This window comes from Eurosta solidaginis, chromosome 1 (genome assembly GCF_040869045.1).
Source record: "Eurosta solidaginis isolate ZX-2024a chromosome 1, ASM4086904v1, whole genome shotgun sequence".
In the NCBI taxonomy this organism is placed as follows: Eukaryota; Metazoa; Arthropoda; class Insecta; order Diptera; family Tephritidae; genus Eurosta; species Eurosta solidaginis.
The window spans coordinates 325,512,839-325,525,227 of record NC_090319.1 but is presented as its reverse complement, the minus strand read 5'-3'; the positions used below and the strand labels follow the sequence as shown (position 1 = coordinate 325,525,227).

The following is a 12,389-nucleotide window of genomic DNA, read 5'->3' as shown; positions in this document are numbered from 1 at the left end:
AGGGCCGCCAAATGAAAGCCGCATACTCAAGTTTGGATCGCACAAAGGACGTATATAAAACTTTGAGTGTGTAGGGGTCAGAGAAGTTTGCGGAATGGCGTCTGACAAAAGCAAGCATTGAAAGCGCCTTAGAAATTTTGAAGCTGACGTGAGTGTTAAAATTAAACTTTGAGTCGAAGTAAACCCCCAAGTCCTTAACTTCAAGAGTCGTACGAAGAAAGGTTTCTGCAATATGATAGGAGGTATGAAGTGGCCTTAGCAGTTTACCGTACGTCACAGTGTGGCACTTACTTATATTAAGGAAAAGACGGTTCTTAACACACCAGATATAAAGCTTATTAATCTCAGATTGAAGAACAACGACATCATTATAACAACTGATCTCAGAATAGATCTTGAGATCATCAGCATAAAGCAGAAATTTGGTAGATGAGAAGCAAGAGCTAATGTCATTAATGAACAAGATAAATAGTAAAGGGCCCAGAATACTGCCCTGGGGCACTCCAGAGGTGGCCCAAAATGGTTTCGAATAAACACCGTCAATATTTACAACATTACTTCTGTTGTGCAGGTAAGATTTAATCCACTGTAGGAACGTAGAGTGGAACCCATAACAAGCTAATTTCGCAATTAAAATTTTATGAGAAATTTTATCGAATGCCTTGGAGAAGTCTAGGTATATTGTATCAACCTGAAAACCCCGCCTAAATGCCGCGTAGAAATCCTCAGAAAACACAGCGAGGTTCGTTAATGTGGATCTGGCCGGGACAAAACCATGTTGATTGGCGCAAATCAGGTGTTTAATACTAAAGTAAAGCTTGTCATTGACAACACATTCGAAAAGCTTCGAAGTTGTAGACAATTTGGAAATAGGGATGTAATTAGAACAGTTACTTTTGTTGCCTGACTTAAAAATGGGAGTGACGGATGCTTGTTTCCAGTCATCAATAAAAATACCCGATGCCAATGATTTATTGAATATAGTCATTAACGGTCGTACTAGCGAAGGACAATTTTTCAATAGAATAACTGAAAGATAGTCAACATCAGTTATGGAGGAATTTTTAAGTTTTTTAATCCCCTCAACTATGTCTGCCTCAGTGAGAGTAAGTGACCCAAAATTATTAGCGGAGGGAGACTTAATTAACTTGTGTATGTTATCTGTATCTTCCACAGTTAAATCATTATCTGTGATAAAGTTCGCCGAGAAGAAGTCAGCAAAGAGATTAGCAGCCTCATTAACAGAGTTGGCAGTAATATTATTGTAGCTTACTGATTTCGGTATGCTAGATACGCTCTTCATGGAGGTAATGTAATTCCAAAAGTTCTTCGGATTGCTCTTGATGTTTACCTCAAAATTTCTGACGTACTTAGCATATAAAGACTTATTAAGATTGTTAAATTTTTTCTTATAAACAATAAACAAATCATAAAATCGACGCTGATTAGTAAACTTATATTTTTTAAAGAACTTGTTTCTCAAATTTTTTAGATGTTTGAGCTCACTATTATGCCAGGGAGATTTATAAATTTTATTTTTATATACCGGCACGATTTTTTCGCAAATCTTATGAATTTCATTTTTAAATACATTGAAAGACTTTCCAACTTCACTTTCGCCAAGCATAGCATCCCAATCAACTCCACGTAAAGCAGAATTTAAACGATTAAAATCACATCTTCGAAAATTGAACGATGTTTTCATATTTGATGTAGGAATACAGAAATACTCAAAGAACTAAATTTCAAGCTTTAAGGGCAGGTGATGCAAGTTTGGTGGCGAAATTGAAGACGCAGGTTCCGAGATAACAAAACTAATATTATTAGTTACAAAAATTAAATCAAGAGTGCGATGTAAAGAATTATGGAAACTATTAATTTGAGATAAACCAACCCCTCCAAAATTATCAATAAGATACGATTCATAAGAGCTGTTAATATTAGTAGGAGTTAAATAGAGATTGTTTTCAAGAGAGATCCAGCTAACATTACTTAAATTAAAATCCCCCAGTACACATAGCTGCGTTTCTCCTAAACTTCGCTTAATATTTAAGATATTATTTACATGAGCCTTATAAATACTTTATGGGCTGGACGGCGAAATGTATGAAGCCCAATTCTGCTACGGTCTAGACGTTTGACGATCAAGCCTTTTAGAACAGTTGTATCTCATTATTGGTTATTTAGATATATATATATGTTCTATCAGCAGTTTATTTTTTTCTTCTAACCATATGTGTGTGTATGTGTTAGTAACTTCTGGTCTTAGCTGGCGGCTACATACATTTATGTATGTGAAATAATCTCTCTGCTTTAAGCTGCTGGGTATGTTTATGGAATATTCTTCGTTGCCTTGTACTTAAGTGTGGCTGCTAGCGGTTTCTGTTGTTGTGATTATTTACTAACAGCATAGTAATTTTAACATTCGCCAAACTATTTACAATTTTTAACTAAAAAATTCTAAGTAGTGTTTAGTATAATAGTTTTATAAATATGAAATGTTTGAAAAAGTTTGATTCAAATCCTGTAAATTGTAAGAACCTTAAGGAGAGATCAGCCCGCATTAAAAATCAACTTAAATGATTAGGACGACGAGCTGGGTGGTTTTAGCCACGTTCGTCTGTTTGCTCCAAGGCTTGTCTCGAGACATAAATATTTTTGAATTAAGGTGAGCGGATATAATTCGACATCCCATTAGACACTTGTGGCAACCTATAAGATCGGACCACTGTAGCACGCATCCGCCATAAAATTGATTGTCCAGACAAAAGGTATAAGAAAACTATCCAAAATTACAAAAATTCCCTAACAATTTGAAACTATCTCGAGAGCAAAACTACTTAAAAGATTCAAAAGTCTTTCGTTTAACTAGTCAAGGTACCAGTTACATATATGATCCAATACAGAAACTACAAAAAACTACTATCCCATAACACATACATACATATGAATCCTCAACGAAACGATAGATGGTGATTTTTTATGGGTCGTTGTACCTAATATAGATACAAACATAACGCACACCCAGATCAAAATAGCGATAAACTGAAAATATCGCAATGTGAGGAAAGGAGAAAACTGATTAATTTCCGTAAATGCGTCAATTGAATTTATAATTTTTACCAAGCCTTCTCTGTGTGATAAGTTAAACTAATATTTAATAGAGTATACAGATCAGTAAGTATTGAATAGAGCACACAGGTAGTATGCATAGAGTCGAAATTTCAGAATTTTGAGTTAGCCCCTATTGATCTAGATGCGATATGCATATTAACTGGCATTCCTTATTAACCATATTATCTGATATATAACCATAAACATTGTAAAGCATATTTGACAAATAAATCTGCTAGAAAACAATAAACTGGTTATAGATAAAAATATACACAAAACGACTACATTAAAGGTATAGGGTGACTTAATATCATCATAATGATCAATTTGGCGTTTTTCTAGTTAACCGCTTTCTTATATAAAGCTTCGTTTGGTTTCGAATGGCTATAGATATATAACATAGGATATACAGACATTTTCCGACCATTTTGGGGACGTATCCCAAATTCTTCTTAATTGACGCCCAACGATTAACAGCAATTTTGAAAGTCTTGCCAAGCACTAAACATTTTTTTTGATTTTATTTGGGCACCCATATTAACGCCTAGTCTTTGACAACCTATCATAAAATACAAAGTGGGGGCTTCAAATTGACCATTTTCCTGGCTGGCGACTTTCATTAATTGGCATAACATTACCTAGCCATGTGTATATCAAATGCAAGCTAGTCGATACTGCATTCCATAGGGTGGTCGTAAATATAGAGAAAGCCCTGGAAAGGCAAACATGGACAGTCTTAACTCGACTAAAGTTCATCCAGCTTTAATAAATTGAATCGGCTCTATGTTATGCTGCAAAATGCTCATACCGTAATGGGGTCTGTGCGAGGCAACAAAATCTGTAAACAGTGTAACGCTGCAGGGTGAGGTTCTACCATCATTGCTGTGGACGCTGGTTAAAAGCAAATTGAAGAGGCGGTTCCACTGAGGACCAGTCAAACTTACGGCATATGCAGATTGAAACGTCATCATCATAAGCGGCAGATGGCTCACAAAAATTTCCTCAGGCACTTCCGGATGTACATGCCTCGGCATCTGCAGTATTATTTACTGGGAAGTGTAAAGTTCCTAAGTGAACTCAGTCTAAGCTCTACAAGAAAAATCTAGAAGTTATACTAGATAGTTAGTGGTCGTGGAAACTCCATGTGGAAGAGAGAGCGAAGAAAACCTCTGCGGCACTGTATGCCGATGCTAGGTTGCAAATGAGGCCTATCACCCAAACTCCCACATTAGGTATTTGCGGCAGTTGTCAAACCCATACTTTATATGGGGCTCTTGTTTGGTGGACAGACACATAAAAAGTACGTATACCAAAAACCTTGAGGGGGTATGCAGAGTATGAATGATTAGCATTACGGGAGCCCTAAAACTATCCCGACAGCGGCATTGCCGACATTCTACACCTCTACACCTACCGCCTGCAGACCTAATGGCCTAAAACATCGCGTTAGCAACAAGGCCTCAGAGCAGTTTGAGTGCAGGCCATATGGCCATAGCAATATAGCGCCATCTAATATCGGGCAAACGGAATATATGGTCCCGTTCCTAAGCGTCGAAAGAGATCTTGGGGTCACAATTGTACCAGAAGGGGCCAGGGTGCAGAAATGGCAGAAAATACAATACATGTGTATACGGATGGTTTCAAATAAATGAAAGGGTTGGTGTCTGCTATTTACTACGTTGATCCAGAAATAAGTAGATCCTACAAGCTGCCAGATCACTGCAGCGTCTTATAGGGGTGAAGAAAGCAGCAGAAATTCTGGAGGAATTTTAAGCTGCAGTCGCGTCAATATATTAAATATTGATAGTGAGGCGGTGATTAAGGCAATAATCTCACACAGTACTACATTAAAAAGTGTTCTGAAATGAAATGAAGACATTGGAAAAACTTCGTAACATGAAGGGATAGAAGGTAACGAACGGTCTTAAGCGATATATTTCTGCTGCTCCAGATATCTCAAAATATTACTTCAAGGAGTTGTTAAAAATATAGTTGACTTGGCACAAAATCGGTTTACGGTCGAAAGACTTTAGGAGATTTTTCTTAATCCCAACAAAGCTTCTGGTGTTGGACGGCAAAACCAAATTCAAGAATAGTAATATATTTACAAGCTCTTCCTTTTTGCAAAGATTTGTAATTTTATAAGTCTGTGATTTTTTCATATCGACTGAATGATCACAATAAATGGTAGCGATAGTTGCAAAAAAATCGCCGCGACTGATTGAGAAAGTACATTTCTTGAAAAACATTGCAAATGGACAGCTGATAATAAAAATGTTTGGGATGCAGTTGGATCCTAGTAGAAACTACTTGGGCAGAGTTGGTAATCTGCATATTATATTCAAACTCAAAGTACAAAATCACGTAGAGATGATGGCCGTTTTATCATCCATTATTAGCGCTAACTGACACTTTATCTGGCAGATCACCGAACTATTTCTGCCAAATAAAGTACCAGTTAGTGTTGATTGAAGATGGTGAAAACGTCCCTTATCTATGTATCTTATTGGCATATAATCTACTTTATCTGTTAACAATTAAAAGATGATAACGTGACAGATAATCATGTCTTAGTTGAACGTTCATCACTTCAATGAGTTTAAGTTAGATATTTGTGATCACTGCAGCTTAGATCACATTTTCGTTGCTCGAAAAATGGAAAAAATCAAATCCACAACAACAACAGCGCGTTATCTGCAATTCAGCACCGCACGAATTTTCGGTTTAGCAACAACAATTCTACTCACATTGATGGTAACAGTGTTGTGCATTGCAATTTTAGTGCGTTATGAGGTTGACAGTGAAGTCTCGAGTATAGAGGATATACCCTATTGGAAGGATAAAGTGCCAGCAGAACAACAATTATGGTTCGATGAAGCTATTAAAGAGTTGAAGCTGGCGCTCAATAAAAATTGGCAAAAGCATTTGGCGCGTAACGCAATAATTTTTGTAACGAGCGGCATTGATACGGAATCGATGGCGGCAGCACGAGCTTTGCTTTCGAATCGTACGAAGCCGCAGACGGCGTTAAGTTGGGAGAAGTTTCCACATCTGGGGAGGTTAAGGGTGAATATGTATTGTCTTCTAAAATGTAGAAATGGACAACCAGGAATCCCAGTCCATTTTGAATACTGCAAATTTCTATATCTTTTAATCTCTTCAAGATATCGAGTGGAGGGGAGAGTGAGAGTGGGAGTTGGAGCGGAGTGGAGTGGTAGAAGAAGAAGTAAAAGTAGAAGGAGAGGTAGAAATCGAAGTACATGTAGAAGAAGAAGCAGAAGTAGAAACATAAATAGAAATAGAAGTAGAAGAAGAAGAAGAAGAGGTAGAAGAAGAAGAATAAGTAGAACTAGAACTGGAAGTAGAAGTGCAAGTAGAAGTAGAAGTAAAAGAAGAAGAATGATGGGAAGTAGAAAAATAAGTAAAACTAGAAGTAGAAGAAGAAGAATGATGGGAAGTAGAATTAGAACTGGAAGTAGAAATATTAGTACAAGTAGATGTAAAAGTAGCAGTGAAAGAAATCGAAGCGGAAGTGGAAGTAGAAGAGAAATAACAACTGGTAGTGGGATTGGGAGTGGGAATGGGAGAGTGAGAGGCAGAGGTTAAGGCAGAGGGAGATAGAGGAAAATGCTAGGAAGGGGGATGATAGAAGGGGAAAGGGAAGTTAAGGGGGGCGGGAAAAAGGCAGCGCAGTAAAGGTGGAGAGGAGAGGAAATCTATAAATACAAAAAAACCATAGTTCAGCAGAATAAAGTCGGACCCGCTAGATTCGTATATATATATTTTTTTTTTTTTTAACATTTCCAGAACAGCTGTAGCAACACAGACCTTTGTGATCAGTTCACCGTAGCCAGCGCAATATTCAATGGTGTCCGAACGAAATTTCGCCTCGGCGGATTAGATGCCAGGGTAGCGTTTCGTGATTGTCGGGCCGCTACAAATGTCAGCCATCATATCAAAAGCATAATCGAACAAGCACAGGAGATCGGGCTGCGAACAGGTTTCGTAACAACAAGACGTGTAACTGGAGCAACTATGGCAGCGCTTTACGCACACACACCCAACACCGCATGGGAATGTGATACGACGTTACCTTTACCGGCTGCCGCAGCTGGTTGTCTCGATACAGCGGTGCAGTTAATCAAAAGTAAGACGGCCCAAAATTTTAATGTCATAATGGGTGGCGGTAGGCAAACACTCGTTTCGCACGTGCCGAATACAGTGTGGGATCCCGTGGATGAGACAGTTTGCGATTCACAAGATAATCGAGATATTATGCGCGATTGGCAAACAATTAATTTGAAATTGAAACGTGAATTTGCAGTTTTACAAAATAATGAAGAGCTGCAAGAGTTCAATGGTACTGCGGTGGATCATGTAATGGGTATTTTTGCAAATAATTACATTCCGCTGATGGATAATGGGAGAGCAGTGCCAAAGCGCCATCGCACGCCGAAATTATCGCATTTGTTTGAGAAAGCTTTGGATGTACTCAAGCGCAAAGATCGAGGGTATTTGTTAATAGTAGAGACTGGCGTCGAATCAACAGCGAGCTCAGATGACCAGACACGCACGCTTTTGCAATTGAACAATGTGGTACAGCAATTGGTGGAGCAGCACAGGTGCGACATTTCATTTTCCATAAAATTCTTATATAAAATGTTTTCAATTTCACAGTGACGACGAGAGTTTGATCTTAGCGCTTTTCACCAATGGATTTTATGTTCGCGATGCATTCGACAGTAGCTCTGAGGTCGATGTGACGGCAAATGAGATTGAGTTTGAAAATGAAAATGAAATCGTGAACGCGAAGCGATTGCTCGAATTGCCTACAGAAGCTTTGGTTTATGCAAAAGGTATAGTTAAAATTTGATATTCGAAAAAAATGCGTTCTGTTAATTCTATCAGAGAGTTTGCATTCTACTTTGCCGACATATCTAAGGTGGCAGCCCAATGTTTTCTTTACTAATACTAACAGACATCAAGTGATATCAAAATACTGTCTATTCTATCTTTCCACTTTCTGTACTTTCTCCGTAGAGTGTCGAATACTTTCTAGGCTAGAGTACTTTGGGTTTTGAACCGCTGAACTGTGACTATATCTATGTCTTCTTTGTACAGCCAAATCTCATAAGTTCAAAAGCCAAATTACTCTGGTAATCTCATTCAATGAAAGGTATTCAGTCTTATAAACAATATACACGAAGTGACTTATGCGGCGTGATTTTCGTTCTCCGCAAGCGGAACTTACATCCCAGTTGTCCACTTAGTCCGTAATAGTATATGCTGGCAAGCGTAAAGATGGCTGATAGCAAGTCAAAACTTAATTCGAGCTCAACATTTTCGTAACAGCCTTTCCATAACTTCCTTTTTTTTAGTCTAAGGGATAATTCCACTGTAGTGGCAGTTTCTGGCTAGTCATAATGACAAATCATAAGTCAGTGCGGCGGAATTTACCGCTAGCTAAGCTGTCATCAACCTTTGGAAATGGAGTTTTAGGGCGTTTTTGTAGCTTTTTCGTAAAGAGAAGAAGTTTTGCTCGTTTAGTTGATACCTGAGCTGACCTGAGGTAACCGATTTCGACACTGAAGGGCACGAATCATATAAGAAATTACTACACATTAACCCCGTTTTTAGAAGTCCCCACATTTGAATAAAACTATAAAATAATCTTCTGTGCAATTCTGGATTGCACTCCCTAATCCGGCAGGTCAGAGAAGCTCATATCTTTGGTTAGATTTCTCGGCCCTTCTTCAGGAAAATTCCCTCCAGCATGAGAGTATCGATAGTAAAAGAAAACAAGTATGAACGGGACTATCTTCGGCTGTGCCGAAGACTTCATACCTTTCATGAATGGGGCTGAACAATAATCTTATCCCGTTCGTAATCTCCGAATAATCGGATGTATAAGATAAGAAATATATAGTGAACAGATCTACATACCTAAACGATTTTTAAGATAAATATAAAATAAAAACAGGTTGGTACTTTGTGTGAGGATGGAAAGTTTCAGGTTTTTTGTGGTCTGCGTGTAAAAACTATGACTACGAATCACGTATTTCAAAAATATATGACGTAAAGGTAACTATTTGATTAAATTTGATGAATTTTGAAGCTTCTGGCCGTAAAAAAGGGGCAAAAATGACAGTTTATATGAAGTATATAATATATATACCACCGATCTCTATGATTTTTTCAGACAACAGTATATGCTATATACGTAAGCAATCGGTGAAATTTGAAGCTTCTAGCTGTTAAAATGGGGCCGAAATCGCAAAAATATATATATATATATACTATATATACAACTATATATACCATCATATATATATTATATATATCACTGATCTCTATGATTTTTTGACACAACAATATATACTATATACGTAAGCAATCGGTGAAATTTGAAGCTTAAAGCTGTTAAAATGGGGTAGAAATTACGCAAAGTTTCTTATCTGAACAATCGGTTGTATGAGATATATACTATATATACAACCGATCTCTATGATTTTTTCAGACAACATTATATGCTATATACGTAAGCATTCGTTGAAATTTGAAGCCTCTAGCTCTCAAAATAGGGCAGTAATTACGAAAAGTTTCTTATCTGAACAATCGGTTGTGGGGGATATATACTATATATACGACCGATCTCATCAGTTTTTTCAGGCAACAATATGTGCAATATACGAAATTCTGTGGTGAAGTTTGAAGCTTCAATCTGTTAAATTGAGTAAGATATGACAAAAATCCTCTTTTTCTGAAAAATCGGTTGTATGGAGGATATATGCTATAGTGGTCCGATCCGGCCGGTTCCGACAAATGTCTAATCAGACACCCAAATACACCCGGTAACCAAATTTTATCAAGATATCTCAAAAATTGAGGGACTAGTTTGGATACAAACAGACAGACGGACAGACGGACATGGCTAAATCAACTCAGCTCTTCATCCTAATTATTTCGGTATACTTAATGGTGGATCTATCTATTTTCCTTTAAAGACTTAAAATTTTGGGTTTCGTGACGAAATTAATATACCATTTCATTTTCATGAAAGGTATAAAAATAACATTGTAATTTATCTGGCACTGCGACTTTTCAGACTATCGACTAGGTTGAACCAAGTGTTATACATAACCTCAATTTATCTCTTCATACACTTCTGAATTTGCGCTTAAAATGAATTTCATTAATCTTATGCAAATACCCCAAGTGATAGCTCACAGGATTTTGTCCATTTCAATGCTCCGTCCAGTTAAAATGAACGATATCACGGCTTCGTGTCGAAGACTCCTAAAATAAATGTACGCCTTATGGAAACCAGCGCTGCATATCTTCAATTAGCACCGTATTGCTGAAATCTTATATTTTCCGCAACTGCAATACGAAACCGATGATGAGTACAGTTTTATTGCTCGTTTACTTCCTTCGCAATCCACGAGCTGTTTCAGTAGCTTATCGAAGGTAAGCTTTTTTGGGATCCTGGAAACACGTTTTTCACCGTGTGTGTACTTTGGCTACCACAAGATAGTGGAACTGATCGATTTTGATGGCCAGGATAGCGCTTACATCCGTGTGTCTACCTTTAAAGCTATACCAATGGAACTGTTTTCCTTATTCGCGCCCTCCAAAGCCGATAAGCATTATCTAATTGGTTGATACTACGCCGTTGAAATATTGGATAACGAATAGATTGTGTGTCACCCCCACCGCCTATGATAATAGCCATTACAGATATTAACTCTCTAAAGTTAGTCTCTCTATTGATTTCCCTATTTCTTTCATTGCAACTGCCTTTCATGTGCCCCCCCCCCCCCCCCCCCTCCCTTTCATCTCCTCCTAATTACTGAGTTAGGGTTTGGCGTAGACCTTACTCAGACAATAGAAACTTCAGCAATAGAAACCTAACCACATTCCACAGTGAAGACTTCATGCGACTAGGCACAAATATTTATTAAACTTGTGTTCCCTGTACTGTGAACAAATACTTGCATAGTTTGGGGTCGGAAGAAGACTGTAACACTTTGCTGTTCTAAAAAGACCTTCACTTTAGTTATTATATCATCTGACCAATTTAGTCGTGAGGGAAACTCACTTAAATGTTCTTATAATAGTTCAATTTGGGAAAAATTAATATGTTATCACATCCACATAGGCTTAGGATACCACTGTGACTATACTGCTCCTCGTTCCCGCATCTGGTCTATATCGAGTATAATGGCTGAGACAATAGCCGTTGCGCATTTACATAACTGGGCACTCGAAGTCATTCATCTTTTGACCTAGAAGTTGGCAGAAAAGCAGGCAAGACTGGCTGGCTGTTTGATATATGTATGATGTAAATATGTCTTAATGATGAACTGCATTGAAGACATTATCTACCGTGGAGTCACTGGTAGGGCAGCATCCCATTTTAGTAGACTGGCCCACCTCCCGTTTTATCACCATTTGATGGTACTCAACTCCGAGATTCGATTTTCCAGAGAATTCTATCCGCAAATTACACTTCCAAGTTCCGTAAGCTCAAGGTTCATACGATCTCGTGATTTCAGTTTGAGATTGTCTAAGATTTTTCTCATTATCTTAATGCAGGGTCGTGCGCAAGGGGGAGGGCGGTTTGGGGGTTCAATCCCCCCATGGACTTACAACGACTGAATTTTCTTCGTAAAAAGTGGTTGATGGAAGCGTGCATTTGTTGACTGATAGCCAATAAATATGGTAAATGTTTCTCTTTACTCCCGATATGTTCAAAGCCCCCTCCGCCACCCCATAGACAATTCCTGCGCACGCTCCTGTCTTAATGCAACTAAAGTTACTATTTTCCGCTTTCAGGTCCGCGTGCTTACCTGCTGCATGGGGTCCATGAGGAAACCTACATGTCCCACGTATTATCGTATGCATTAGAGATGGGGTATTTCAATCGAAGAGCTGCCAATAAGCAAAAGTGAACATATAAACGTGATACACATTTAAATACACAATTTAATTTAATATTTTATTATTACACAAAATTAATATTTAATAATAAGTGCATAAAATTTTGTTTTTAATATATTTTATTTAGCTAAGGAAATTTTTCAAAAATTCATAACTAACTATGTACAGCTTTCCAATATCGCTCTATCCCTTTAAATATTTCCAGCGAAAGCTGATAATGGAACTGTTGAAGCCAACGCCGTCGCATCTCTCGTTGGTGGTGGAGCTGTAAACCAATTAAATTGTCGATTACTAACCGCGACCGTTGGCGTACCATTTGTCCGGCTCATCCCCAC

General features: G+C 37.9%; 1 protein-coding gene across 3 annotated transcripts in view; it reads left to right on the top strand.

The window, feature by feature from the left end:
• The window catches only part of Alp13 (Alkaline phosphatase 13), a 268,219-nt gene that overhangs the window by 118,762 nt on the left and 137,068 nt on the right, over positions 1-12,389 (top strand). Inside the window, exons 2-5 of one of the 3 annotated variants that reach the window (XR_010949042.1) lie at positions 5,742-6,180; positions 6,922-7,736; positions 7,792-8,056; positions 11,950-12,080. Coding sequence is in view for 2 of the 3 variants with exons in the window: in XM_067762025.1 (XP_067618126.1) it covers positions 5,770-6,180; positions 6,922-7,736; positions 7,792-7,970; positions 11,950-12,065 (1,521 nt within the window). In the remaining variant the exon portion in view is untranslated. Of the gene's footprint in view, positions 1-5,741; positions 6,181-6,921; positions 7,737-7,791; positions 8,057-11,949; positions 12,209-12,389 lie in introns of those variants that run through there. The other 2 variants (XM_067762025.1, XM_067762024.1) reach the window with 2 other exon arrangements.